The 27,842-nt window shown below is 64.4% G+C and overlaps 5 protein-coding genes and 1 non-coding gene across 12 annotated transcripts; 2 read left to right on the forward strand and 4 right to left on the reverse strand.

Annotated features, from left to right (window-relative positions):
- Positions 1-66: 66 nt before the first annotated feature.
- PNPLA2 (patatin like phospholipase domain containing 2) lies at positions 67-4,939 on the reverse strand. The gene is made up of 9 exons (XM_032879824.1): positions 4,635-4,939; positions 2,613-2,845; positions 2,456-2,521; positions 1,858-2,067; positions 1,481-1,541; positions 1,212-1,376; positions 811-943; positions 471-593; positions 67-380 (listed from the first exon to the last, which is right to left on the reverse strand). Exons 1-9 carry the CDS (start codon positions 4,819-4,821, stop codon positions 110-112), a joined length of 1,449 nt encoding a protein of 482 aa, XP_032735715.1. The 5' UTR covers positions 4,822-4,939; the 3' UTR covers positions 67-109.
- A 4,154-nt stretch (positions 4,940-9,093) lies between these two features.
- Positions 9,094-10,928, reverse strand: RPLP2 (ribosomal protein lateral stalk subunit P2). Of its 2 annotated transcripts, none has more exons than XM_032879825.1 (5): positions 10,807-10,928; positions 10,493-10,616; positions 10,043-10,091; positions 9,306-9,404; positions 9,094-9,223 (listed from the first exon to the last, which is right to left on the reverse strand). In XM_032879825.1, exons 2-5 carry the CDS (start codon positions 10,613-10,615, stop codon positions 9,147-9,149), a joined length of 348 nt encoding a protein of 115 aa, XP_032735716.1. In that variant the 5' UTR covers position 10,616; positions 10,807-10,928; the 3' UTR covers positions 9,094-9,146. The 2 variants fall into 2 exon arrangements, with proteins under 2 accessions (XP_032735716.1, XP_032735717.1); XM_032879826.1 differs by having other exon boundaries at positions 10,827-10,921.
- Positions 9,881-10,010, reverse strand: LOC116880638. Its single transcript, XR_004385237.1, has one exon. It is a non-coding gene; the product is annotated as a small nucleolar RNA SNORA52 (small nucleolar RNA).
- Positions 10,929-13,402: 2,474 nt separating the features above from the next.
- PIDD1 (p53-induced death domain protein 1) lies at positions 13,403-19,013 on the forward strand. Of its 2 annotated transcripts, none has more exons than XM_032879827.1 (15): positions 13,403-14,497; positions 14,821-15,234; positions 15,464-15,673; positions 15,762-15,816; positions 15,985-16,186; positions 16,271-16,396; positions 16,535-16,714; positions 16,796-16,943; positions 17,083-17,218; positions 17,302-17,452; positions 17,564-17,687; positions 17,763-17,881; positions 17,959-18,072; positions 18,185-18,390; positions 18,626-19,013. In XM_032879827.1, the coding sequence occupies exons 1-15, from the start codon at positions 14,194-14,196 to the stop codon at positions 18,882-18,884; spliced, it is 2,748 nt and encodes a 915-aa protein (XP_032735718.1). In that variant the 5' UTR covers positions 13,403-14,193; the 3' UTR covers positions 18,885-19,013. The 2 variants fall into 2 exon arrangements, with proteins under 2 accessions (XP_032735718.1, XP_032735719.1); XM_032879828.1 differs by having other exon boundaries at positions 15,518-15,673.
- Positions 19,014-19,254: 241 nt separating this feature from the next.
- Positions 19,255-22,735, reverse strand: PANO1 (proapoptotic nucleolar protein 1). Its single transcript, XM_032879100.1, is given in 5 exon segments — positions 19,255-19,847; positions 19,849-20,252; positions 20,382-20,385; positions 21,995-22,142; positions 22,659-22,735. Coding segments are annotated over 5 exon segments (1,200 nt in total). The 3' UTR covers positions 19,255-19,280.
- On the forward strand, positions 19,562-27,574 carry SLC25A22 (solute carrier family 25 member 22). Of its 5 annotated transcripts, none has more exons than XM_032879833.1 (10): positions 19,562-19,634; positions 23,100-23,257; positions 23,372-23,497; positions 23,678-23,733; positions 24,423-24,513; positions 25,032-25,150; positions 25,254-25,428; positions 25,513-25,667; positions 25,743-25,818; positions 25,965-27,574. In XM_032879833.1, the coding sequence occupies exons 2-10, from the start codon at positions 23,238-23,240 to the stop codon at positions 26,116-26,118; spliced, it is 972 nt and encodes a 323-aa protein (XP_032735724.1). In that variant the 5' UTR covers positions 19,562-19,634; positions 23,100-23,237; the 3' UTR covers positions 26,119-27,574. The 5 variants fall into 5 exon arrangements, with proteins under 5 accessions (XP_032735724.1, XP_032735721.1, XP_032735720.1 ...); XM_032879830.1 differs by having other exon boundaries at positions 19,613-19,634; positions 23,095-23,257; XM_032879829.1 differs by lacking the exon at positions 19,562-19,634 and adding an exon at positions 22,153-22,260 and having other exon boundaries at positions 23,095-23,257.
- Positions 27,575-27,842: the final 268 nt, after the last annotated feature.

Genomic DNA, 27,842 nt, shown 5'->3' on the forward strand with positions numbered 1-27,842 from the left:
AGTGGGGCGGGGGGAGCTTAGCCCGCCCCAGGGCCCCACCTCACTGGGCAGGGAAGCTGGGGCAGCCCCCGCCCTCTGCACCCGGACCCCAGGGGGCTGGGGAAGGCATTCAGCAAGGGGGCAAGGTGGGTGGGAGCTGTGGGGGCGTGGGGGCGTGGCTGGCGGGAGCACGCATGCGCAGGGCATCCGGCGGGAAGGCCACGTTGGTACAGAAAAGGCCCACGAGCAGTTGGCGCTGGCACTCCTCCCACTTTGCCAGCGCGTCCCCCAGCGACAGGCTGTTGCGCATCCAGCTGGGCAGCGCCTCACTGTAGGTGGCGCAGGACAGCGGCACAGAGGGCAGCGACCGGGCCCGGCGCAGCTCCACCTGCTCCGACAGGCTACAGGGGGGAGGGATGGAGGGCAGGAGCAGTGAGTAGAGGCCACTGCGCTTTGGGCCCCAGGTAGACCCAGCAGGGAGCAGGGCTCACCTGGAGGGCAGGTGGCTTCCCAGCTTCCTCTTGGCGCGCATCACCAGGTACTGGCAGAGGCTGCCCGTCTGCTCCTTCATCCACCGGATGTCCTCGGGGACGTCGGGGAGCCACTCCAGCAAGCTAGGCAGGACGGGAGGCATGGCCTCAGGGTCTGTGGCTCAGGCCTCACCCCCGTGCCCATTCTTCCCCACCAGTGCCCCAGCTTCTGGAAACCTTGACATGGCATCTCTGCAGCCTCCCCCAACCACTGGGCCTTTACTCCAGGGCGCCTACCACTCATGGATGACCCCAGAGTTTGGTCCTCAGTGCTCTCAGCCCCAAACCCCTACTCCCTCACCGGATGGTGAAGGACACCGCACTCTCCAGCGGCAGAGTGTAGGGCACCATCATGGCTGTGGCCAAACGCACAGGCAACATGTTGGAGAAGGTGGTCAGCAGGTCCTTGGGCTCTATGCAGGCCTCCAGCAGGGCTGGGGGTGGGACGCAGGAGGGAAGCTGACCTGGGGCTGGGGAGGCCTGGGCCCCTCTGCTCCACAGCTTCCCCCACCCAGAAGCCCCCTGCCCCGCCCCACCTCCACACACCTTCATCCCCCCAAGCCAAGGGCCCCCACCCCCCCACCCCACCTCCACACACCTTCATCCCCCCAAGCCAGGGGACACCATCCCCCCTCATTGCCTCCACACACCTTCATCCCCCCAAGCAAGGGGCCTCCATCCCCCCTCATTGCCTCCACATACCTTCATTGAGCCGTGAAGGCAGATGGTCCAGGATGTGATCCTCCCGGGACGGCTGTAAGTGGCCATCTACTGGGGCCACCTGGGCGTCCTCCACATCCTCGTCCTTGAGAGGAGGGTTGTGTGCAGGGGGCAGCACCAGCAGGGGGTTGGGCCGGTTCAGGAGGCCTGGGTGGGGCCCCCCAGACAGGTGATCAGCCCCATAGGCCAGACAATAGTGCGGAGCCACCATCCCAGCCCACCCACAGCCCCTGCTGGGGGCACCCACGCACCGTGGCGCCTCAGGAAACGCAGGCCATCCCTGTAGCCCTGCTTGCACATCTCTCGAAGCACCTGAGGCAGTGGGGTGGTCAGTTAGAGCATGCGGCTGCCCTGTCCGGCCTCCTGGCGGCCCTGGCACTCCTCCCCTCTACCAAGCGAACTCGGACCCAGGCCCGACAGGCTGCCCCAGGCTCTCGACTGAAGAAGCCACGGCTGTGTGGACCCTGCCCCGGCCCCGGCCCCGGGAGATGCCATCTGGCACCTCGCTCCCAGAAGCTGGGTGAGGAAAGGCCCTGCACACCCGGCCTCCTGGGCGCAGGCCTCACCCCGGGCTAGGGCAGATTCCCCCCAGGCTAGGGTGGTCTCCTGGTGGCTGCTGCAGACTCACCCCGGGCTCTGGTGGGAACAAGGCCTTGGACAGGCGGTACAGATTACGCAGGTTGAACTGGATGCTGGTGTTGGTGACCCGGAGCTCATGGATGTTGGTGGAGCTGTCTTGCGGGCAGATGTCACTCTCCCCCGAAAAGGGGGACACGGTGATGGTGTTCTTGAGCTCATAGAGTGGCAGGTTGTCTGAGATGCCGCCATCAACATAGCGCTGCCACCAGGACACATGGTCACACGGGGCGGGGCCCGAGGCCCAAGCTAGCTAGCCCACTGGGCCACCGGGGCCACCCAGTGGCTACTTCCTTTGTGCCTTTCACCCACTGGGCACTGGGCATTGGCCATAGGCCTGTCCGGCCGCTGGGCAGATGGCTAGAGCATGGGGGGTGGGGTAGAGACAGCCACCGGAAGTATGTCTCCCTGAGCCCTGTCTGCTGTTGGGCAACTCGGGGAAGTGAGGCAACAGGCCATGGAAGGAGAAAGGGGCTAGGGGAGGGGGGCAGGGCTGGCCCCCATGGCCTTCCTCTTCCCCACTGCCTTGTTTCACTGCTCACACAGTGGCCAATTCTTGTCACCCAGGAAATGTGCCAAGGGATACTTACTACACCCTGGAGGGAGGGAGGGATGAGGCCACAGTACACAGGGATGAAGGTGCTGCAGACATTGGCCTGTGGGGCAGGGACAGAGGGACAGGGAGGGGTGGTGAGCAGAGGCCTGGAGTTCATAGTGTACCCCCAATGCGGCCCCAGCAGGGCCCACCTGGATGAGCTCGTCCTTGGAGCTGAACTGGGATATAATGACGTTCTCGCCATCAGAGACACGGGTCAGGGAGATGCCCAGGCGCCCACTGGCACGCTCGTGGCTGTCAGCAGGCAGGGTCTTCACCAGGCAACCACGGATAGTCTTTACCAGGTTGAAGGAGGGGTGCAGTGGACCCAGGAACCGCTTCCGGGCTTCCTTAGACACCTCGATGATGTTGGCACCTGCCTCACCTGGGTCAGCACGGCCAAGGGTCAGGGGCCAGCCCTCCTGGCTTAGCACACCCCCCATGGGTCCATGCCTGGAGTCCCACAGCACACAGACTCACGGCATCTCCATGTACCCTGGAGAATTCCCAGTGTCCAGCACAGGTCCTGGACCACAACTGGGACTTTTGCTACCTGCCCCTGGAGAGACAGAGGCAGGCCACCACCCAGGGAGGGCTGACAGCTGCAGCCAAGGCCTGCCCTCTGCCCGGTATTTCCCAACTTCTTGGCCTGATCCATGAGTCACTCACTAGGCCCCAGCCTGGGAAGGGGGGAAAGCAGAGGTTCAACCCTGACCAGCCTTAGCCTTCACCCACTTGGCCAGATCCAGATCCAGGCCTGAGGGCATGAGGCTGAAAAGAGTGGGGTCCCACCACCCCTGAGAAAGCCCGATTGTGACCCACTGCAGCTCCTACCAAGACTCTTTTTCGAAGCCCCTGGCGCTGGCCTCACACCATGGCAGAGCAGGGGCCCAGGAGTGGTCACAGAATTGGTGGGCCTTGGGGAGGAGCTGCAGATCGCACTGTCCTAGTCAGAAGTGGGGCCAGAACCGGCCATGCTGTGGGGACTGCAGCTCCCCAAGACCACTCATGAGAAACAGGCTTCTCGGGCATGGGAGGAAGAGGTGCTGTGGGAGCCAGGTGTGTCCTGAGGCCAGTGTGGATGTACAAGAGAACCCCTGGCCTGAAGGCTTCTGAGGGAGGGAGGGGCAGGGCCATGGAGGCGAACCCCCAGCTCCCAAGGATGGAGAGCTGTGCTCCTTCCACGCCACCTCCCCCAGGGCAAAGGTCATGGGAAGGAGGCAGGAGTGAGCCCTGGTCAGGCTCCTGCTGGGCAGGGCATTCGAGAACCTGATGACCCTCTGTCACCTTGGCTGCCCTAGTAGGCTGGGGGCTGGGCACCATTCCCAGGACTCCCTGAGTACTCAGTGTGCCGTAAACAGCAGCAGCCAGCGCCTGCCGGAAGTGTGTGTGAGCGGAGGAGCCCATCCCAGTACACACAGACCTCCGCAGTCCCGCCCACGGGGCTGGAGAGCTCAGAAGCACCTCCCACCCCAGGCAGTGGGCAAAAAAAAAAAAGAAACGTTGACCACAGTTGAGGACCCAGGGCCACAGTGGGTGGTGTGCAAGGAGGGAGAGGAGTGGGGAGGGCTTGCCATGCTGGGCCTGAGCCTTAGGACTTCTCTTCCAGATCCCCTGGGAGGCACCAGGCCACAGTACCCAAACGCTCTTAAGGGGCCACCGTCATACAGGGCTCCAGGGACATGGCAGCCTGAAACAGCCCAGCCCCAGGACACGGTGACCGCTGGCATCCAGTCCACTGCCGGGCTCCGGGGTGGTGAGGCCCCTCCCCCGGCTCTCACGGCCTCGCCCACGAGTTATTTTCTCTTCCCGGTGAAATACCCCTGCGGCACCTGCCAGCCCCTCCAGCCTTTGCGCCCGGAGCCTCGGTCCCGGAGGCTTGCACGGTCGCACCCCAATCCCTGGACGCCTCCGAGCAAAACAAACCAGGCCCCGCCCCCGGGCCCGCTCCCGGGATCGATCTTCCGCGGGGGTCCTGGGCGCGGGCAGAGACCCCACCTCACCGCACCGCGGCCGGCCAGCTTCCCCAGCGGAGGGACGGGAGGTGCGGGGAGCCGCTCTCCGCTCTCGAAGAGCATCCACCCGGCCTCGGCTCACCGAGGCCGGGGGCCCCCCGTCCGGCCTCCGCTCGCCCAGGCAGGACCCCCGCCGGCCCCCCGCCCGGCCCCGCTCACCCAGGCAGGCTCCGGTGACCAGCGCCGTGGCCGTGAGCGCCCCGGCCGAGGCGCCGTAGATGTGCGTGGCGTTGGCCACCAGGAAGGGCGCGTGCTCGCGGAGGCAGGAGGCCACGCCGATGTGGTAGACGCCCAGGAAGCCGCAGCCCGCGAACGAGATGTTCCACGTCGCCTCCTTGGGGAACATCGCTGCGGCCCGCCGGGCTCCGGGGCTCGCCGCGCCCCGCGCGCTCCCGCTCGCTCTGGGGTCCGGGACGGCCCCGCGACCACCCCCGCTCTAGGTCCCCGCCGGCCGAGGCGGAGACGCTGCGCCGGGCGGCGGCGGCCGCGGGGCTTTTAGTGGGGGCGGGCGGGGGCGGGGCCGGCACGCGCGGCCCAATCGGGGCGCGCGGGGAACGGCCGCGCCCTCTGGGGGCCCTGGAGCCCCGCCCCCGCCCCGAGACCCAGTGCCGGGCCTCCGGGGGCAGCTCGAGGGGACACACGGGGGCCTGGGGGTGTGGGGAGGGGCGAGCTCGGGCCTGGGACGCCTGGAGTCTGGAGGTGCGAGAGCCGCGTACCAGTCTGGATACTTGCGGGGGGAGGGCCACTTGTGTCCGGGCGGCCGCCGCCCCCTTCCTCTGGGGTCTGCCTACAACAGCCGCTTGGGACACTGAGGACCCCAGGGCCGGGACCCCCAGGACCGACTGACTCACCAAAGACTGACCCATAAATATCTGGGGGCGGATGCAAACCGCACACAACTTTCAGAGCTAACACCAGTGCCCCAGAGCCCAACCTGGCCTCAAGCCCCCGCCGCCTGCCGCCGCTGCCCCTTCGCAGCTGGGAACTAACCTGGGTTTACTTCATTCGGGGTGTGCGGTCTACTTGGGTATGACCCCGGCCCCGCCCCGCCCCCGCTCAGTGCCCCAGCAGGTGGAGCACTCCAGTGATGTCACCCTCCCGCCCCTTTTCCGCATTTTTCTCTTTGACTACATGTAGGGCGGGCATAGGCTGGCTCGCTTCCAGGAGCCGGCCTGAGCCTCACCCCACCTCCCAAACAAGGGGCTGGTCTGTGCTGGGGTGGTGGGATGCCCCTGTCTCCCCAGGAACACCCCTCCCCAGGCAGGAGCTTGGCTGAAGACCCAGCCGGTGCCAGGGCTGTGGAGGTCTGGGATGCGGCTTGGGATCGCCCCCTACTCAGGCCCAGGCTGAGAACCCAGAGCAGGGCGTCCTCCACGGGACAGGGCCATCGGGGTCATGCTGTCCATCCCTCAGCCTCTGTTGTCAGACACCCGTATTTGGCACTGACAGTGTGCCTGGCGGAGAGACCCACACAGGAGAGAGCAGTTGAGCAAGGTCAATGCAGATGGAGCCCTAACTGGGGGGTGGAGGTGGGGAGACATTGTTTACATAAGCTCAGAATGAAGGCTGAGAGGGAATGGAGTGTGCAGGCAGTTAACCCAGGAGGGACACAGGGCTGCCTAGGTTGTGCCATACAGAGGTGCTGGCGGGGAGGGGAGCCAGGCCTGGGTACTGGGAGAGAGGAAAGCAGGGGGTATCTAAGTAAACTTGACCTAGACATGAGTGCTCTACAGTTTCGAGAGTACAGATTTGTTGCTGCTTTGGTTAGGTTTATTCCTAGGTATCTTATGGTTTTTGGTGTAATTGTAAATGGAAATGGTTCCTTAGTCTCTCTCTCTTCTGTCTGGTTGTTAGTGTACAGAAATGCAACTGATGTTTATACCAGCAATGTCCACAACAGCCAACCTCCGGAAAGAGCCCCAATGTCCATGGGCAGATGAGTGGATAAAGAGGATGTGGTCTATATATACACAACGGACTGTTATGCAGACATCAGAAAATGAAATCTTGCCATTTACAGTGACGTGGATGGAACTACAGGGTTATGCTGAGCCAAATAACTCAGTCAGAGAAAGACAATGATCATATGATGTCACTCATGTGTGGAATTTCAGAAATAAAACAAAGGAGCACAGGGGAAGGAAGGGAAAAATAAAACAAGGCGAAATCAGAGAGGGAGATAAACCATAAGAGGATCTTAACTCTAGGAAATAAACTGAGGGTTGTTGGAGGGGAGGAGGGTGGGGGGATGGGGTAACTGGGAAATTAAGGAGGACAAGTGGTGGAGTGAGCACTGGGTGTTATACGCAACTGACAAATCATCGACCTCTACCTCTGAAACTAATGATACAGTATATGTTAATTAACTGAATTTATTTTACTTTTTTTTAAAGATTTTATTTATTTATTTGACAGACAAAGATCACAAGTAGGCAGAGAGGCAGGCAGAGAGAAGGGGAAGCAGGCTCCCTGCCAAGCAGAGAGCCCGGTGCGGGCCTCGATCCCAGGACCCTGAGATCATGACCTGAGCTGAAGGCAGAGGCTGTAACCCACTGAGCCACCCAGGACCCCCTATTTTACTTTTTAAACATATTTTATTTACTTGAGACAGACAACATGAGAGAGAGAGCACCAGTGGTGGGGAGGGCCAGAGGTAGAGGGGAAAGCAGATTTCTTGCTGAGCAGAGAGCCAGATGCAGGGATCCATCCCAGGACCCTGGGATCATAACCTGAGCCAAAGGCAGAGGCTTCACTGACTGAGCCCCCCAGTCGCCCTTAATTAATTGGATTGAATCCAAATAAAATAAAAATTTAAAAACAAAACCAAAAATAATTGTATCCTCAAAAAACCCTAAAATTTAAAAAACAACTAGAAAGATAAATAAACTTGACCTAGACAAATTTGACCTTCTGTTGTACATGGGGATCCCATCCCCCAAGTGCTTTGGATGGATGTCGAGTGCAGAGTACGGGGCCCACACCAGGATGATCAGGGCCCCTACTGACTGAGCCCCTGGGGCTGCTGCCAGCGGCCACACGGGGCAGGCGGCGGGAACGAAGGCCACTCTCCAGGCTGACCTGGTAGTCCAGGGGTTCACCAGGGTGGCCACCAAGAGGGGAGCTGTGTGGTGCAGGCCGAGCCAGGGACTTGAGAAGGTCCTCCCTGACTTGCCCCAAGAAGCCAGGGTCCGGGCCCTTCCTGCTCCTTAGGGACTGGGGCTTTGAAGGGTGGTGCTGCCCCAGTGCAGGGAGGCCTCTGCCCTATTTCCACACCAGGGTTGAGCTGTTTTGGGTACACAGCCCTCCCTCCAAGCTCCTGGGAGCAGCCGCTCTGCAGCAGGAACACAACGGCGCTTCCAGGAACCCTGGCGGGGGCGGGAGGTGGGCCTCCCCTCCTCCCAGCCAGCGTGGACGGGAAGCCCTGGTGTTTACTGCGTAATCATGCCCCTTCCCATGCCGTCCTCTGACCCCACGGGGCCCTTCACTTCAAGGTCTGCCCATGGACTCAGGGTCCTCTCCTCCGGAGAGCCCTCTAGCTGAACCTGGAGCCCTATCCCCTCGCCACCTGTGTCCTTGGGCATCCACATCCCCCACACCCCCCCTCAAACGTTAGTCTCTTGCAGCACGTGCTGCTGAGAACCTGGCAATGACGCTCACTTCTCCCTCTGGGCCCATGTCCCACCCACCCACCAGAGGGTCTCGGGGCTTCTTTCCCACATCCCACACACACTCCTACACCGCAGGCCCCTTTCCCCAGGGTTTGGCTCCCTATCCAAGGGAAACCCTCCACCCCCCAGCTATCCCTTGTTACACTCGCTCTGCGCCCTCCCCCCGCAGAACAGCTCACCCAACGCCAGGACCTGCCTCAAAGCGGAGGCACACACCACATGCTGGCCCAGAGGCTCCACTGTGGGAAGCAGTGTTCCTGAGTGGGCTGGCATTGCTGGGCAGAGGACCCAAGGCCCAGGATGGGGGCGGGATGGGCAGCGGGAGGAACTTTGCCCCCCATTCTGGCCAGAGCTTGGCAGCAGAGGCCCTGGCAGGCCTGCCCCGTAAGGACTTCATGGCCATGTGACCCAACATCACTCCCTACAAGCCACTTCACATCTGCCCCGGCCACCAGATGGCTGGGTTACTCAGAGGACCGATGGGACTGAGCTGCTCAAAGATTAAAGCAGAGCTTGAACACGAACTGGGCCCACCCCTGCAGGGAAACCTCAGGATCCCGCGGGCACCATCACCACCCTTCTTTCCTCTCCAGTAACTGAAGAATGCTGCCACCAGTCCCAGAGGAACTGCTGGCCTCCACCAGCCAGGGCCACCTTGGGGCAGCAGAGACCACCCAGGGCTGCTATATAAGTTTTCTAGTATGTCCCCCTGAAGGCTTCACTCTGGGAAGGCCCTGGCTGTCCTCAGTAGCCAGGACTGTGCCCAAGAAGGCTCATGTCCCCCTCCCAGGTACCCATTTCCACACGAGCTTCTCCTTCCCAGGAACTCCACCTCAGCAGGGAAGCTCTGGTTTCTCCTGCAATGAAGGCCCACCCACCCACCCACCATGGGGACCGCACAACCGCCCTGCACCAAGGCCACACTCTGACAAAACGCTCACGAGCCACTCCACGGATACATAAAAAGGGTTTTATTTGCCAGCGGATGAGGGTGAACAGGAACCTAATCGAACAAGCCGAACCCCATGTCGTCATCTGACTCCTCCGACTCCTCCTTCTTCTCGTCTTTCTTTTCCTCAGCTGTAGACAGAAGGGGGCAGTGAGCAAGGCCCAAAGTGCAAAGCGGAATCCCAGCGGGGACATCACCCTGTCCTCCACTCACCTGCGGCAGGGGCGGTGCCAGCAGCCGGAGCAGCAGATCCTGGGGCGGCAGAGACCGCTCCCGCCCCACCAGCAGGAACACTGGCCAGCTTGCCAATCCCTACAGAAATCAGGGAAGGTAAGAGCAGAGCAGGTGCTCCGTCTGAAGGCTACTCACAGTTTGTCAATGTTTGGGGACCCATCGCCAAGTGCCAGAGTCACCAGCTCCTCTCTTCTCCCACCTGTGCCTTCGCGTTCCCTATGTGGAATCTCGGCTTCCGAGAATCCCTCCCCAAGAAACCGAGCCACAGCACCCCACCACGGTTTCAACCCGGCAGGGACGGAGTCTGCGGCCCCGTCCAGGTCCTCATCCGGGAGCTCAGACAGGGCTGCGGGCTGAGCTGGCTTTGCCTCACCGAGCCCACAGGGACGCCGTCGTCCCAACGGTACAGCTTCCACACATTCCCGTCGGCTCAGCCCTGTCACCAGCACAGTGGGGCAGGGCCCGTGGTCACCCCAGGCAGCAGCCCCAGTCTGTGCTCCAAGCCCCTCCTGGAGAGCACACGGTGTCGCCGAGCTGCGCCGCCCCGCCGCCAGGGCTGTCCAGAAGCGCCCGCGGCGCAAGCCCACGGAAGCGGCCGCCTCTGGGCGGGGCTTCTGGAGTACTCTGGTCCACAAGCGAAACCCGGCAGGCCACGGGCTGGCCCGCGGGCATGAGGATGGACCCTGACAACGAAAGCCGGCCGCAGGCAATCTCACCCTGGGCGATGACGTCTTCGAGGTTTTTCCCGTTCAGCTCACTGATGACCTAGAATGACCACAACGGGCCGTTACCAGAGACTCACTTCCACGCCTCCTGCCTTCACTACGCCTTCTCCAGCCGGGGCAGGGCTGGCCGCAGGAGCGCGCCGTGAGAAGACGCCCCGAAGCCTGCCGGCCTGCCCTGTCCGGCGCGGAGGTTAGCACCCGCATGTGGCTTCTCCGAAGACGCGCTGCAAGGGGGAGCCCGGCACTCCTGCGACTCCTCGACACGGGACAGCGGAGCAACTTGGCGTAACCCCCCCTCGCGGAGGGAAGTCCGTAAGGGCGGCGCCCTAGCTCGCCCCGAAGCAGGCCGGACCCCGCCTCGGGACCCCGCGCGCTCCCCCAGCTGCGCTTCCCCCGGGGCAGGCCCGCGGCGGGGACGCCGGAGCCGAGCGGCGCAGCTACCTTGTTGAGCCGGTCGTCATCCGCCTCGATGCCCACGCTGTCCAGGATCTTCTTGATGTCCTTGGCGCTGGGGGATGCGTTGCCCCCGAGGGCGGCCAGCAGGTAGGAGGCGACGTAGCGCATCCTGATGCAGAAGGAGAGCACAGGCGGCCTTACCGGGAGGCCTCCCGCCCCGGCCCCGGCTCCGGCCGCCGCCTCCCGCCAAGCCCCGGCCGGCGCCCCACCCCGCGCCCCTCCGCCTGCCTCCCGCGGCCCCCCACAGCCCCCCAGCGCCCCACAGGCCGGCCCGTGCCCCGGCCCAGCCGCCCACTGACTTGGCGGGGAGAAGCCTCACGCGTGCGACCTCGGCGGCGTCAGGGACGGAAAGGAAGGCGCCGGCGTGGGGGGGCGGGGGTAATCCAGTACCCAGAAGCCCCCGGGACACGCGCGCCGCGCCGAGCGGGCGCCTCCGAGTGACGTCACGCGACGCCCAGGCCGCGGGGACTGGAGCCTTCGAGCCGCGCTGTCCAGCCGCCTCCGCCCGCGAACTCCAAGCCCCAGGATGCACTGCTGCCGGAAGTGCGGGCGCGCCGCCTGTGCGGGTGCACGTGGCCGGCCCTCCTGGCTGGCTGCTGGCGGGGCTCCGCGGGGACGGTTCGCAGCCGTGAGGTGCGGAGCGGCGTGGCCTGGGCCCGACGGCTCCTCCCCTGCGGGGTCGCGTGGGCTCCGAACTGACCTCCGCGCCCGCGCGGACGCCCGCGTGTGCCACACATTCTTGCTTGGTGCCCGGGAGCTCGCGGCAGGCTTTCGCGCGGGGAGCGAGCAGGCCCGGCCCTGCTACTCCGCAACACGGGTTCCAGAGCGAGGACACCCGAAAGTGGACAAACGAGGCCGACCCGGGCCGACCGAGCCCCGGAGGGAAGATGTAGGGCGAGCAACCGGCAGAAGGGTGGGACGCCGAGGCCCCGCGGCGGCTGCATTTGGCGGCCCGTCACTAGCAGGGAAGCTGCGGGGGTAGTGCACCGAGCACTGCGGTGCTCGTGCAGGCCACCCCCTTCCTAGGGGTGTCGTCGCCGTCATCGCCTCCATTTTATAGTGGACGCGGCGCGGAGAGGTTCTGCTCAAGGTCTCACACTTGGGGTAGAGTGGAAACCCTCCCGGCAGGGGTGGGGTGCTGCTGCAGTGCGCAGGGAGGGGTCGTGTGCTCGCAGTGCTGTAATGCGGGAGGCTGAGCGTCCTGCGTGCAGGTCAGCCCACCGGGTGCTTCCCCCGACGCAGCCGTCACCAGCCTCCACCTCCAGACTGCTTTCCCTCGTCCCAAGGTGCCTTCCACCCCTGCTGAAGAACTCCCTATTCCCTCCTGCAGCCCCCGGCACCCACCAGTTTAACTTTCGTCTCAAGGAAAGTTGACTCCTCTGGTGGCCTCGCGTGGAAGCGTGCAGTATTTATCCCCTGGGATCTGACTTAATTCAGCGCAACGTTCCCAAGTTTCCTTCACGTGCTGGCGTGTATCCGAATTTCCTTCCCTTTTAAAGCTGAGTAATATTCTTGTGATTGTTTTTCTTTTTAAGTCTTCTGGCAAACATGGGGCGCCTGGGTGGCTCAGTGGGTTAAGCCTCTGCCTTCGGCTGGGGTTGTGATCTCAGGGTCCTGGGATCGAGCCCCGCATCGGGCTCTCTGCTCAGCGGGGAGCCTGCTTCCCCCTCTCTCTCTCTGCCTGGCTCTCTGCCTACTTGTGATCTCTGTCAAGTAAATAAATAAAATCTTAAAAAAAAAAAAAAAGTCTTTTGGCAAACAGATGGGACACTTGGGTGGCTCAGTAGGGGAAGCGTCTGCCTTCGGCCTGGGTCATGATCCTCGGGTCCTGGGATCCAGTCCTGCATCAGGCTCCTTGCTTGGCGGGGAGACTTCTCCCTCTGCCTGCTGCTCCCCCTGGTTGTGCTGTCTCTCTCTCTCTGAAATAAAAATCTTTTTTAAAATTTTATTTTTATTTTTTTAAATTTATTTATTTTTGTTTTATTTTTTAAATAAAATCTTTTAAAAAAAAAGTCTTCTGGCAGCAAGTTAGAAACAATGTGTGATAGGAGCTGGGGACAACGGAGGACTGGCAGAACTGCCCATCCTGGTGGGAGGGCTGGTGGCTGTGGGGGAACCGGAGAAGAGGGTGCCGTGATTAATTTGGGGCCGAGTGCCTGAGCGCAGGTGGGATAGGCTCCCTCGAGAGACCTAGTTTGAGGTTCTTGGCCTTGGCCCTTTCCAGTTATGTGATCTCCGGCAAACTCTGACCTGCCAGAGCCTCCTCCTCCTTCCCTGTGAGATGCAGACAAAGATGGAAGGAGTCAACGTGTGGCGAAGCCCACTGCGGGGGCACTTGGGCCAAAGTGATTGTCAGGAAAGCAGGATTACAGGAGTTGGGACCAGGTCTCCCGACAAGGCCCAGGAAGGCTTCCCGGAGGAGGCCCTCGAGGCCGGCTGGGGAATGGCACAGTTAGTGCCATTCAGCCCCTAAAGCCGTCCTCCGTACGGAGATTGCACCAGCTCCCTTTAACCTGGGGCCGGAACGCTCAGCTCCAGAGAAGGGCGGGCCCGAGGGCCGGGAATCTCTGAAAGGGCGGGTTTCGCGCGCGCGGCGCGGGCCTTCCCAGCGGGAGAGGGAGGCCGGACCCAGACAAACCAACAGGAAGCGCAGCGCGGCTGGGCTGGCGGGTGGCGGTTGGGGTCCGCGGCCGTGTCTCCGGGGCTGCGGGCAGGCCGAGGGCAGGCGGGCGGGGACGGACTCTGAGCCCTTTCGCCTGCGGTCCCAGCCAGGAACAAGGGGCGTCCTGACCGGGCGGGACCCCGACTCCCGGTCCTCTCGGGAACGCGCCGACGGAAACCCGCCGCTGGGCGCGCACCGGGGACGGCGCCCAGGGTCGAGCGCAGGTACGCGCAGGGCGCGGGCGGGCGGTGGGGACGGCCGGCTTGAGGGGTGATCTCCCGGCCAGGACCGGCTCCCAAGCCCTCGGAGCCTGGAATGTGCTGACCACCGCCCTCATCAGCAGACCTAGGTACAAACAGGAAAGCGTGAGAGAACCCTCCTCCAGCGGTCAGGAAATGGGGGTCCCATCGCGAGGACCCCAAACGCGGGGTGCCTTACACTCCAGCTCCCCCCCCATTCACTTATCTGACACAGACGGACACAATCACCCCTTTCCTTGCCGGGGCCACTGCCCCCACGTGGTAGATAAGAGTCCTCCACCTCTGGTCAAAGCTGGTGGGTGTGAAGGATGGTGGTGGGGCTGGACCCCAAAGCTTATGCCCAGAGAGGGCGGGGAGGGGGTGGACAGCCAGAATGGCCTGACCGCTCTGGGAGTCTCTTGTTCACATTTTCACAAGTAGGATGTGAAGCTTCATTTCTCCCTCCTCCCTCCAATCAGGTTCTCCAGGCTCCTCTGCATACAGGCCTTCCTGCCTGCCGCCCTCCCAGTCCTGGGGTTCTCATTCCCCAGCCCTATTCCAACTCTGATCTGTCCAGCTGAGGCTCTGGGCTCTGTGGACCAGTTGGCCTAGCTCAAGACTCCGCCCACCCAGCCAGAATCCCCACGCGCCTGAGTAGGAGGAGGAGGGCCCATCCCCACCCCTCCCCCTCCTCCCCCTGCCTCCTCAGCCCCCCCAGGCCGTGCCTGAGCAGGCCTGTTTGGCAGGCTGGGACATGTCTGGCCCCCGAGGACAGCCTGTGGGCTATGGCTGCAGAGGCGGGGTGGCTGGAGCCCGAGGCAGCTGCTCCAGAAGATGCTGCGGGAGAGGTCGTGGATGCTGTGGATGGCGAGCCCGGGGACCCCCATCTCCTGCTTGGGAACCGGTTGAACCTGCACCTGTACCCCCGGGGCTGCCACCGGCTGTTACATCTGTGTGCCCAGCGGGCCCCGCAGCTGCTGGAAGTGGAGTTCTTGCAATTGAGCGGCCACGAGGACCCTCGGCTGTTGGAGGCCACCCTGGCCCAGGTGCCGGCCAGCCTGCAGCACCTTCGATCCCTGGTCCTCAGAGGTGAGCCCCACCCGGTCCCGGCCCTGTCCCAAACCTGCCCCCCGCGACAAGGTGAACCTGGCTGAGCCCTGGATCCTGGAGGCTGCCGCTGCCCAGTGGGGTCTTCCAGCAGACCCCAGTGTGGGTACTCTTCCTGGGGCAGGTCATGGGCGATAGCTGTCAGCTGAAATGAGCCTGCAGGGTCTGTGCCTGTGTCCCTGCATCTGCTGGTATCTGCATCTGTCCCTCTCCGACTGGGGCTGGGGTCAAGATCTGTGCCTCCAAGCTGAGCTGAACCCTGCAGTTCTGACTCAGAGGGCTACTTCTGCTTTCCCCCTTTCTAGGTGGACAACAGCAGGACGTGCTAGGGGCCTGCTCCCGGGGCTTCCTCACCACACTGCCCGCTGGCCTGAGTGACTTGGCCCGCTTGGCCCACCTAGATCTGAGCTTCAATAGCCTGGAGACACTGCCAGCCTGTGTCCCGCAGATTCGTGGCCTGAGCACCCTCTTGCTGTCTTACAATTGCCTCTCAGAGCTCCCGGATTCCCTTGGAGCCCTTCCCTCCCTCTCCTTCCTCTCTGTGAGCCACAACTGCCTGCGAACGCTGCCCCCAGCGCTGGGATCCCTGTCCGCCCTGCAGCGCCTTGATCTCTCAGAGAACCTTCTAGACACCCTGCCCCCAGAGATTGGAGACCTGAGCAGCCTCACCGAGCTCAATCTGGCTTCCAACCAGCTGCAAGGCCTGCCGATCTCCCTTGGTAAGTCGGAGTCGTGCTCCTCTGGCTCCCTGGGCCTGACAGGGAGTGCCCTTCAGCCGCGGCCTGGTTTCCACTCTTGTCCTCCATGGGGGCCCCTGCACACACCGGCTTGGCCCACCTTGGAGCCTTCAGTCCTCCTTGGTGGCCCTTGTTTGCCGTCCCTCCCTGGCCAGGGCGGGGAGTGGCCCCGAGGGTCCTCTGCCCGCCCTCAGCTGCCCCCTGCCCCCAGTGGGGCTGCGGTCCTTGCGGTTCCTTATTTTGCACAGCAATCTCCTGACCTCAGTGCCCTCTGGCCTGGCCCACCTCCCACTGCTTGCCCGACTGGATCTGAGGGACAACCAGCTTCGGGACGTGCCTCCCGAGCTACTGGACGCCCCCTTTGTGCGCCTTCAGGGGAACCCCCTGGGCAAGGCTCTACCTGCCTCCCACAGTGCCCCAGGTAGGCCTGTTGCTGGGAAGGGTCAGCCCACAGACAGGCCAGGGCGCAGATACCAGAGATCTCATGACAGCTTGCCTGTCCTGCCCAGAGACGCCTGTGACCCGCGAAATGCCCAGACTGTTCCTGAACTCAGACTTGGACAGGTGCGTGCGGGGAGGAGGAGGGGGCAGGAGACGCACGTCTCTGCCTGGTTGCCTTGTCCGTGATGAGCACTGTGCTCTTGCCCCCGGGGTCTTCTGGAGTTTCCCCGGGCTGCCTGATCCAGACACACCCCTTCTGTTGTCTGACCTGATGCCCACCCTGTCATACAGCTTCCTGGTGACTCCCCAAGGCTGCTTGGTGACCCTGGCCTGTGGGGTCCGCCTGAGGTTTCCTGCTGGGGCCACCACTGACCCTGTCAACATCCACTATCGACTCCGGCTGCCGGAGCCACGCCTTGTTCCCTTGGGTCCCCATGACGCCCTACTCAGCGCTGTCCTGGAGTTGCGGCCCCACGGGGTGGCCTTCCAGCAGGCATGGCCAGGGCATTCGGGGAGGGGGGCAGAGCAGGCGGGCCCGGGCATGGGCCCCAGTGCTCACACCAGCCCGGCCTGGCAGGAGGTGGGCCTGTGGCTACTCTTTGTGCCCCCCCGGGCCCGGCGCTGCCGTGAGGTGGTGGTCAGGACCCTGAGTGATGACAGCTGGAGCGACTTGGAGACACACCTGGAGGAAGAGGCACCCAAGGTGGAGCCCCCCAGGCCTCCCCGGGAAGGAGCACTCAGCCCCCGGGAGCGCCTCCCCCATCTGCCCCACCTGGTGGCTCTGCCCTGACCCTGACTCCCCTCTGACCCTGTTCCCTCTGACCCCACCCTCCATGCCCAGCGGCTCTGGGCTCACTGCCAGGTGCCCCACTTCTCGTGCTTCCTCGTGGTTTCACGTCCTGTATCCAACACCTGTCTTGTGCCACCGGAGGGGACATTGCTGTGCTCCTCTGGACATCCTGGGGTCAAAGTCACATTCCCCCCTGGTGCCACCGATGAGCCTCGTCGCATCCGCATGCAGGTGTGGGCAGGGCAGCCACTGGGGGTGGTGGGTGGTACCTCAGCACCAAGGTGAGTGTCCCGGGCGCCCGGCTTGCCCCAGGTGGTGCACATGGCTGGCAGAGAGCTTCGAGCCCTCCTTGAGGAGCCCGGGGCGGCGGCCAGCCCCCTGCTGTGCCTCTCCCAGCGTGGCACCTCCAGCTTCCTCCAGCCTGTCACCGTGCAGCTGCCTCTGCCCCCTGGTGTCACAGGTGAGAGGCGGCCAGGGTGTGTATGTGTAGGGGGGGGTTGCCTACCCGAACGCAAAGCCACATGGTGGAGGGGGCCATGCTCTCGGCAGGGGAGTCCCTGCCCTGGATGGCCCAGCCTGTGGCCCCCTCGCGTCCCCAGGACTGAGTCTGGATCGCACTTGTCTTCACCTGCTGTACTGGGCGCCTCCTGCATCGGCCTGGGATGACATCACAGCCCAGGTGGCGCTGGAGATCACCCACCTGTATGCTCGCTTCCGGGTCACACACTTCTCTTGGTCAGTGCCCCCCGCCCCAGCTTCCTCGGCCCCGCCCTGCCGCGCACCCGAGTGCCGCCCACGCTCATCCAGGGCCCTCGCAGGTACTGGCTCTGGCACACCACCAAGAGCTGTGTGCAGGGCCTGGCTCGGAAGGCCTGGGAGCGCCTGCGGCTGCACCAGGTCAACCTCATCGCCCTGCAGCGGCGCCGGGACCCCGAGCAGGTCCTGCTCCAGTGTCTGCCCCGCCGCAAGGTAGGCACGGCGCCCAGGGGTCTGGAAGGGCCGAGTCGGGCGGGCAGGGGGCTGTGTGGGGGTGCAGGGCACCGAGCTCCTTCCAGTAGGTGTTCCGCCCCCGCCCCCCAGGTGGACGCCACCCTGCAGCGGCTGCTGGACCGGTACCGAGGCCCCGAGCCCTCTGACACAGTGGAGATGATCGAGGGCGAAAAATTCTTTGCTGCCTTCGAGAAGGGTATTGACGTGGATGCTGGTATGCTCCCCCCGCCCAGAGGGGACGCCAGGGTCTGTTCTCCAGGCTCCCTCCTGAGCCCATCCCGCCCCCCAGATCGCCCAGACTGTGTGGAGGGCAGGATCTGCTTTGTGTTTTACTCACACTTGAAGAACTTGAAGGAGGTGTATGTGACCACCGCCCTGGATCGGCGGGCACAGGCTGTGAGGGGCCAGGTGGGTCAGCGGCCCTTGATGCCCCCGGCGGCCTGGGCAGAGGCCAGAACACTGAACCCACCTCACCCCAACGCCAGGTGTCCTTCTACCGGGGAGCAGTGTCCGAGGAGGTGCCCGAGGAGGCAGCGGCTGCCCGACAGAGGAAGGGCGCAGACCCCCTGTGGATGGCCACTCTGCCCATCAAGCTGCCGGTGTGGCCTGGGGTCGGGGGCAGCGTGGGTGAGGGAGGGGGAGGGCAGGGCCGGCACGGCAGCCCGGGACGGGGCAGAGGGCAGAGCTTACTGCACCCCTTCCTCCTCACAGAGACTGCGGGGGTCCCAGGGGCCAGAGCAGGGCCGGGGGGCTAGCCTCTCCCTGGCTCCTCTGAACCTGGGTGATGCTGAGACTGGCTTCCTGACCCAGAGCAACCTGCTGAACGTGGCTGGGCGCCTGGGCACTGACTGGCCGGCCGTGGCCCTGCACCTGGGCATGCCCTACCGAGAGCTGCAGCGCATCCGACACGAGTTCCGGTGAGTCCCTTTAGGTATCCTGATGCCGGCTCCAGATTGGCCTCAGGCCTGGGTCCAGGCCTACGTGAGGCTGGTGAAGTTCTGTCCAGGGTGGGAGGAGACAGGGCAAACAGGCAGGAAAGGGAGGGTCTGGCCACAGCTCACCCAGGGAGCAAGCAGTGCCCCGAGGATGGTGAGTAGAGCCTTGGGTGTGAAGGCTGGGCCTCTCCGGCACTGTTCTCCCTCTCCCTGCCAGGGACGACCTGGACGGTCAGATCCGTTGTATGCTCTTCTCCTGGGCTGAGCGCCAGGCAGGGCAGCCCGGGGCCGTGGGTCTCCTAGTACAGGCCTTGGAGCAGAGCGACCGGCTGGATATAGCTGAAGAAGTGAGGGCTATCTTGGAGCTCGGCCGCCAAAAGTACAAGGACAGCATCCAGCGTGCAAGCCTCGCCCCCAGGGACCTTGCCCCACCTGAGCCTTCAGCATCACAGTCCCCAGAGTCTGCCCAGGCCTAGACCCCACTGACTTGGGGCTGGCCCCTGAGGTACCCTGGCCAACCGTCAGATGCCCCCATTTTCCCACCTGCCCCGTGTATGGGGACAGTGACCTCCAGTGTGTAACAAATGTGTACTGTTGTGGTGGCTTCTCAGAGTTCAGTTTATTTGTCGGGTGGACGAGTGGGTGGAAGGCAAGGGGTGGCCTGGGATCAGAGGCCTGGACCCTGCTAGGAGGGGACTTTGTGTAAAGACTTCACTCCACACACCCACCCGTTGCTCCTGCCTCCTGCCATGTGCCCAGGAGGGGGAGGAGCTCCAGCTACAAAGTAACATTGGTGTAGCAGCCGTGGATACAAAGTCACCGGTGTGCAGGGCCCCGCGACACCCGAGGTGGTGGGCAGGTGCTCCGCCCGATCAGTCCCCGCCAGGCGCCCACCGTGCGGCTGGGGACCGCTCCTGCCCGAGGACACCCTCTTCCGAGCATTGCCTGCCACCCGTTGGCCCGCCGGGGCGAATCCCTGGGCCGCTGGCCCATGCGGGGCCGCGAGGCCCGCAGACCCAGGAAGGGCTTTCGGGGCCGGGCGGCTGCGGCCAGGCCGGCGCAGTGGCCGCGGCGGCCGGGAGGGGGAGCCGGAGGCCGCTCGCCGAGGGCCGGGGGCAGGGGGCGGAGCGCGCGCAGCGCTGAGCCGGCGGACGCGCCTCCGCTCCGAGCAGCCAGGCGCGCGGCACGGCGGGGAGGCGAGCGCGGCGGCGGCGGCAGAGCGCGCGGTGAGTGGCGGCCCGGCCTCTCCCTTCCGCTGCGCCCACCGACTGCGGCCCGGCTGCGGGGAGGGCGGGGGGCGGCCAGGGGCGCCGCGGCGGCCGGGAAAGGTGACAGCTGCCCCGACGAGGTGTTTCCGGGGCGGGGAGCGGGGGAGGTCCCGGGGCCGGCGATGCTCTGACCGGCTGCCGCCCGGGTGTGGGAGGCCGTGCTCGACCCCGGGCGGTGCCGGGCGCGCTCCCCGCGCACACGTGGCCCCACGGGGTGGGAAGCTGGGGCCAGAGACCCAGATGCGGAGGCCAGACCGCTGGGGAGGGGGCGCACACGTGGGACCCCGCCGGACTTGTGTGGACACGTGCGTGGCTGGAGTCGCCGTCGCCTGGCGGGGGCAGCGTGACCGTCTGGGCCCCATCTGGACCCCGTCCTGAGGGACGAGGTGCCTGAGCCGGCCTCCGAGCTGGAGCCCGCAGCCCCCACCGCAAGCCTCCTTTGTTCGCGGGTTGGGGCCCCTCCGACAGGATGGAAAGCTACCCTCGGCCCAGGGGGAAGGGACGCGGGGAGACTGAATGGGCAGCCAGCGGCCAGTGCCAGGCTCTGATCGTCACCCCCATCGCCTTCCGTGGGGGCTGAGCGAGGGGGAGCTCAGCGGCTTCATTTGTGGGAGATTTTACCCCTGGGGAGTCTGGAAGGAGCAGCAGCATCCTGTGGCTGAGCTCTGTGGGCAGCGCTGTCCACTGTCTGCCTTCTTAGTTTACCTGGCTGCAGAATTGGTGGGGGGCAGTGAGGGCTGACAGCCCCAGCCGGGGTGGCTGGGTTTCCACGGCAACACGAGGTGCCCAGGGGAGGTCGTTCCACAGAGGTCTCCAGAGCAGGGAGTGGGAACGGCAGAGTGAGGTCCGACAGAGGGGGGTTCTGGGTCCAGTGGACCCCTTGCCAGTCTCCCCAAGCTGGAGCTCCTTCATTCTCACCGCTGTCAGCCGGGCGACCCTCTTCCCTGCTCCGTTCTGAGGCCTGAGGCATGTCATGTGAGACCCCAGACTCATGTCTCCTCAGGCTTGGGATCCCTGGGCCTGCCCCTCTTCCCTACACAACTGCTCCCCTCCTCACGTTAGACATTCCGTCTGACTTCCAGGACCCCCGTCACCCAGGGTCCCTCACCCTGGATGGAAGGTGGGGGTCTGGTACCATTCAGGGAGGCGGGCTCCCTCAGTCCCCTGGAGGGCAGGGCTAGGTCTCAGGGAGACCCTGCCCCTGACAGCCTTGGGCCACTGAGCTGGCTGTAGTCAGTCCACCTGGAGGTGGGTTGGGTGGGGGTGGGGAGGGAGAATCAGGTTGAAGTTCAGAGGCCAGATTTTTATCTGCAGGCTAGGGCACCGGGAAGCTGGTGCTGGGGATAGATACCCTGGGTGTGTGCGTCGGGGGCCCCTTGGCTAGGCAGAGGGCTCTGGGAGTGCCCATTCCGTGCCCTCTGTACCTGCCAGGTGAGCAGTCCTGGGTGGCAGCCGCAGGCCTCTTGACACCTAGCCACCCTCTCCCTGGCCTTTTTTTTTTTTTTTTTTAAGATTTAATTTTTTATTTATTTGACAGAGATCACAAGTAGGCAGACAGGCAGGCAGAGAGAGAGGAGGAAGCAGGCTTCCCACTGAGCAGAGAGCTGGATACGGGGCTCGATCCCAGGACCCTGGGATCATGACCCGAGCCGAAGGCAGAGGCCTTAACCCATTGAGCCACCCAGGTGCCCCATCCCTGGCCTTTTAAAAAGTATTTCTTTATTTGAGAGACAGAGAGAGAGAGCGAGCAGGAGCAGGGGAGGGGCAGAGAGAGAAGCAGGCTCCCTGCTGAGCAGGTAGCCCGATGAGGGACTCATTCCTGGGACCCCAAGATCATGACCCGAGCCGAAGGCGACACTTAACCATCTGAACCCCCCAGGCATCCCAACCTTAGCTTTTTAATAGACGTGTATTGTTTCCTGTGTCCCAGAGTGCGGTTTCCATGAAACGTGTCTTCATCCAACAGACATAGGTCTCACGAACAGGAGTGGGCACAGACCCATCTCCACCCCCACGGGACAGATTGTCCACACACAGGATCTGAGCACAGAGAGCGCCCCATCCTCTGGGTCCCAGAGCCCTAGACAGATGCAGCCTGTGCGCTGCAGATGGGAACTCATGGGGCATCCAGGGTCGTGGCGGCCTCGGGCTGGGGTTCATGTGGGCGGCTGCCCTCGCTTGGCTAGGACACCTGTGGGCTGGTCAGGTGTCCGAGGCGGGGCCCTGGCTCTCAGAAGTTGTCACACCCCCTCCCATCCCTTCTCCCACAGCGGCAGAGAGCCTCAGCCCAAAGTGAAAGAGAAAGTCCCCCCCCTCACCAAGGCCGGCCCCGCCCCGCCTAGCGGCCAATCCCCGCAGCGGGCCCCTCCCTCGGCCTCTGGGTCTACAGCTACTGAGCCCGGTAGGCTGTAGTCCTGGAGGTGCTCCTTGGGGTGAGAGGGGTTGGGGCCTGCGGGGGTGGTGGGGCTGGAGGGGCAGGGGACACAGGAACAGATGGCCTGGGAAAGCTGAGGTGAAGGTCACCGGTCCTCAGAGGGACCAGGGGCGTGAGCCAGTCTGGTGACCCTGGGCGGTAGTGCTGTGGGTAAGAGCCTGTGACAGCTGGCCTCTGAGGGGGCCTGGGGAAGAGGCGGCGGGGAAGGCTCTGGGACTCTGGGAGGCCCAGGACAGGAGGCTCCGGAGGCTGGCTCTGGCTCTCCTGCCCTGTCCTTAGTGAGAGGGGCCCCATCTCCCCCAAGCCCTAGAGTGGGTCGGGGAACTAACCCCAGGGAGCCTCAGTCCGGTATCCCCTTCCCAACTGCCCCCTATCCTGTGCTTCCAGAGGACCTGGTCTGTGCGTGTGTGTCTGTGTCTGTCAGGGAGTGGGATTCCTGGAAAGGGTGGGCAGGAGGGTGGGTGCTGGGCTGGGTGTGAGTGAGCCTAGTGCTTCTCCGAGGGGAGGGGCTGTCTGGGGTCCATGGGAGCGGTGGAGGGGGGCTGCACCTGGCGCGGCAGCATCTTCCTGGGTAGCTGTGAGCCGAGCCCAGGCTGGGGGGCTCCTCAGCACCTCCGGCCTCCATCCTGAAGGGGGCAGGCGCCAGCTGCAGCTGCTCAAGGAAGAGGGGGTCACCGCAGCCCGCGGTTGACCTGCCTGGCTGGCAGATTCACTGCCCCAGAGGCGCCTGGCCCTTTAAAGGCAGGGTGCGCTCCTGTGCGCGTTCAGTGTGCACGTGAGTGTGTGTGAGCGTGAGCGAGGCCGGCTGGGAAGCCGCGCGGGGGCGGGGGCGCCTTGAAGGGAAACTGGGTGGCCCTGGGGATGGGGCCACGGGTGAGTGAGGGGATCGGTGCCCTTGCATGAGACCTGGGGGGCAGCTTATTTCCCTGGTGTGCCTCTGAGTGGTCTTTCCCTCCTTCTGCTGACTCCCGTACCCTCTTCTAGAACAGAAGCGGTGGTTTTGAAATTCCCCGGAAAGTGGAGGACCGCCCCTTCCCCCTCTCTCCCACCCACGCTCCGCCCGCCACCACCCCTGTCTTCCCCCGGCTGGCGTCCACCTCTCCGGCTACCTGGGTGCACGCAGTTAAATGGCTGATAAGCAGATCAGGTCAGAAGGTGACCCTGCCTTCGCGCTCTCGGCCTCACCCCACCCCACCCCACCCCGTGTGTGGTCCTGACCGCGGCCGAGGAGGCCAGGCCTGACGCGCCCTCTGCCCCCCAGTCTGCCGGCCAAGCTCATCAACGGCGGCATCGCCGGGCTGATTGGGGTCACCTGCGTGTTCCCCATCGACCTGGCCAAGACGAGGCTGCAGAACCAGCAGAATGGCCAGCGCCTGTACGCCAGCATGTGAGCAGGCCCGGTGGGCGCGGGGGCTGGAGGGTTGTGGGGGGCAGGCTGCGGCTCAACTCCAGTCCTGCTCCTGTGTCCCCCGCCCTGATAGACCAGAGGGGAAACTGAGGCGCAGGTCTGGGTTAGGGCTGGAGCCGCTGCCAGCCCTCTGGCTCCCCCTCCCCCTCTCGGCTGCAGGTCTGACTGCCTCATCAAGACCATCCGCTCGGAGGGCTACTTCGGCATGTACCGCGGTGAGGCTGGGCACCGGGTGGGGGGCCCTCCTGCAGCCTCAGAGGCCGCGGGCAGAGCCAGGCAGGTTGGCCTGCCGGTGCCTGCTGTGGCCCGTCAGACCTGGGTGCTGGGTGGATGGCACAGGCCCGGCTCTCCAGCGCGGGGTGGTTCTCAGCAGCCCTCCTGGAGCTCAGCCCCTCCCCTCCGCCTGCTGCGGAGGCCAGCGCGGCAGGACGAAGTGTCTTTACTGTGCGGTGGCAGTCTTCTCCCCCGCTTCTGGGGCAGGTGGGACTCCATCTGTGCGGGGAGACCGGAGGGGAGGGGGTGGGGCACAACCGCAAAGCCGCTTAGCAGGCAGTCCCCAAGCCTGGCTTTGCCCAGACTTGGTGCGGAGGGACCCACCACTGCCTCCCTCTGCTCTTGCTCGCCCAGGGCCGGGGTCCTCCAGGGAAGGGGTTCCTCAGGGAGGCCAGAATGGGTCCATCACGCAGGGAGGGTGAGGGGAGTGCCCAGAGGAGGCACTGCCCCTGCCCGGTCCTGCCCCGCCCGGCACCAATGTGGGTGAGAGGGCAGGAGGGGAGCCAAGGAGTGACTGGGGCGGGGCTCTGCCAGCTGGAGGCTTGTGCTGGCTGAGAGCCTCCCCAGCCTGCGTCACTGACCTGCCTGTGCTCCCCCCGCCCCGTGCTCCCCCACCCCCCATGCCCCACAGGAGCCGCTGTGAACCTGACCCTCGTCACCCCTGAGAAGGCCATCAAGCTGGCTGCTAACGACTTCTTTCGATATCAGCTCTCCAAGGATGGGTGAGGGGCTGTGAGCCAAAGTCGTGCAGGGGAGGGGTCCATGCCTCCGGACAAAAGATAGCCACAAAGGACAGCTGTCTGCCCCTCTCCTCCTCCCTCTCCTCACCGCCTCCTGCACCGGGAAGGAAGCAGATGCCGAGTCCAGTGGTGCCTCGGCCCCAGGGGTCCCGGCCCCCAGGGTGGGATTGGGGGGACACTGACCACCTTTCCCGTCACCTGAGGGTGGGGCCGAGAGGGCAGCCCCTCGGGTGCCTGCGAACCGCAGCTTCCACGCTGCTCTTTGTGGTCCTTCCACCTTTCCCAGGCCCTGCTTCGGGGGCCATCTGTCTAATGGGCTCGGTGCCCGTTGCTGGCAGGCCTGAAGGGGTATCTGCGGCTGGCGGGTGCCATACCCCTCCAGGGCCGCACCACCTCCCCGTTCCCAGTCTACTTCATGTCCAGGGCAGCAGGCAGCCCCCCGGGGCGGTGGAGGCATCTGGGTCTGCCACTGCACCACGGCCCTCACCCCTTCTCCACAGGCAGAAGCTGACCCTGGTGAAGGAGATGCTGGCGGGCTGTGGGGCTGGCACCTGCCAGGTGATCGTGACCACCCCCATGGAGATGCTGAAGATCCAGCTTCAGGACGCAGGCCGCATTGGTGAGGGTGTGGGGGGTACCGAGAGCTGGGGTGGGGGCGACAGCTGGAGCCACATCCCCTGCCCCAGTGGGGGAGCCAGCAGGCCCATCCCTTCTCTCCCCAGCTGCCCAGAAGAAGATACTGGATGCCCAGGCCCAGCTGTCGGCCCAAGGGGGCTCCCAGCCCTCCGTGGAGGCTCCGGCCACCCCCCGGCCCACGGCTACTCAGCTGACCCGGGACCTGCTTCGGACCCGGGGCATTGCCGGCCTCTACAAGGGCCTGGGGGCCACACTGCTCAGGTGGGAGAGACGGTAAGGGCGGGAGGAGGGAGGCCTGCCCACCATATGCCTCTAGGTCATCAGCATCCCTCCCTCCCCACACAGGGACGTCCCCTTCTCCATTGTCTACTTCCCCCTCTTTGCCAACCTGAACCAGCTGGGCAGTCCCGCATCGGGGGAGAAGGCTCCCTTCTATGTGTCCTTTCTGGCCGGCTGTGTGGCTGGGAGTGCAGCTGCTGTGGCCGTCAACCCCTGTGACGGTCAGTGCCTGGGCCTGGGTCAGGGGCAGGGGTGGAGGCGGGCTGGGCCCCACACTGACCCGCATACCCCTGCAGTGGTGAAGACCAGGCTCCAATCACTGCAGCGCGGTGTCAACGAGGACACCTACACGGGCTTCCTGGACTGTGCCAGGTGGGAGGGCCCCGGCGCGGGGGTCGGGGGGTGGGGTGCGCAGCGGCCCTGACTACCCTCCTGGGGCTTCCTGGACTGTGCCCGGTGGGATGGCCCCGGGGCGGGGGGTGGGGTGCACAGCGGCCCTGACCACCCTCCCCCTACAGGAAGATCCTGAGGCACGAGGGCCCCACGGCCTTCCTAAAGGGCGCCTACTGCCGCGCCCTGGTCATCGCCCCACTGTTTGGCATCGCTCAAGTGGTCTACTTCTTGGGCATCGCAGAGACGCTGCTGGAGCTGCTGCAGCGACCCCAGCACTGAGCACAGCGGCCAGCCGCTCCCTCCAGCAGAGTGGGACCAGAGTGGGGCCGGAGCCACGTGGCCTGCCCAGGACTGAGCAAGAGACAGTCTCTCCCCAGCCTTCTCACGTGGACTGGGGGAAGCAGAGGAAGGGGTCCACATGGTGCACACAGCGGCCCCCGCGGGGTCCTGCCTGCACGTCCACTGGGAGCAATGTCTTATTTATGTAGAAAATGCAGAAATCTTTACATTCCTGGAGCCAGCCCCTGCCACAGCTCCGCCCCGGCCTGAATACCCCCAGGGACAGAGCTGGTCTCTGGGCTGGGGCGCCCAGGCCTGGGCGGGGCAAGTGGGACCCTACCCTCCAGTCTACCAGCTCTTGTCCCCGAGGCTTGGCCCCTAGTCTGCGAAGGGGACCCCGCACAAACCTATTTATTAACTTGCTGAGCACAAGTGCTCTGTCCATCCCTCTGTCCATCCGTCCAGCCTCTCCCTGCTGCTGTCCTTCTCCACTTGGCCAGGACTCCATTTTGCCCCCCCCCAGCCAGCCTTGCAGGAGGATTGGGGTCTCCTGCCCCCCATATTGAGCCAGGAGTCCCAGGCAGGGGTCACACTGAGTTCTGACTCCCAGGGCAAGCCCCCCCACTCCACTGTGGGACCCAGCACCCCTCCTGGTGGGCTTCTCTCCCCCGACCCCAGGCTGGGGGCATGTAGCGTGTGAGGTCTGTGTGCATGTGCAAATGTTCTGGGGAGCAGTTTGTGTCCACCAGACTTCCACTGGCCTGGCCCCTCAGAGATGGGGCTGAGGGCAGGAGTGGGTGGCTGCGGGCTTTACCCACATGGCCAGTCAATGTGTGTGTGTTTGTGCTGTGTGCGCCCTGGGCTCCTTTCTGACCCCATTCAGGAATTTATTTTCCCAGCGTGGTTCTTGCTGCACCTCAGCAAACCCCTCTTCTGAGACCCGCCCCCCCCCACCCTCCGGCGCCAGGATTGGCCAGTGGGGAGGGCAGACATGAGGACCAGTATGGAGCCTGGGGGTACCTGCTCTATTTCCGGGGATAGCACCTGCTCCCTCAGCTCTCTTGGGGCTCGCCCTACTCCCGGGGCCTCTGCTAAGGCCGCTGACTACACTCCGTAAGCTCTGCCTTCCTGGACCGCCCCCCTCCGTTGGTGTCGCGAATCAGAGCGGCCGCCCCGCCCCAGGCCACGTGATTGTGTCGGTGATTGATCTGATGTGCTGGTGCTGTGTACCCCCACCCGGGCCCCGCCCTCGGAGGCCCCTTCCCGGTGACACTACCTGGGGCTCAGGCCTGGGCCCCCCAGTTCACGGTTCCTGGGAGCTGCCCTCTCCCACCACATCTGTACCTTGGAAGCTGCTGCTGCTTACAAAATTATATTTTTTCTTTTGAAGAGTTTTAAGAAGTTGTAACTTTTTGTGTCTTGTCCTGTGAGAAGATAAATAAATATTCTAAGTAGATAGCTCGTCTCTGGAATCTGTTGGGGGGAGGGGCGGAGGGGGAGGGTAGCCTCTTTTGGAGCCGGCTCCCCTGTCCCTGCAGACCGACCTCCGTCCACCCTCCCGCTGGCCGGCACGGGGCCCAGGAGGGGGCCCGGGCTGGGGGACTGCAGACTGGGGCGGAGGGGCGGGAAGGGCAGTCCCCTCTCTTCCCTGACTGCAAGCCGCCCTTGGGATCCAAAGTGGAGCCTGTGCGTGGGAGCCCCACAGTTCCCCGCCAGCCGGGGGC

This window comes from Lontra canadensis, unplaced genomic scaffold, assembly GCF_010015895.1.
Source record: "Lontra canadensis isolate GAN:19392208 unplaced genomic scaffold, GSC_riverotter_1.0 scaffold66, whole genome shotgun sequence".
Taxonomy (NCBI): Eukaryota; Metazoa; Chordata; class Mammalia; order Carnivora; family Mustelidae; genus Lontra; species Lontra canadensis.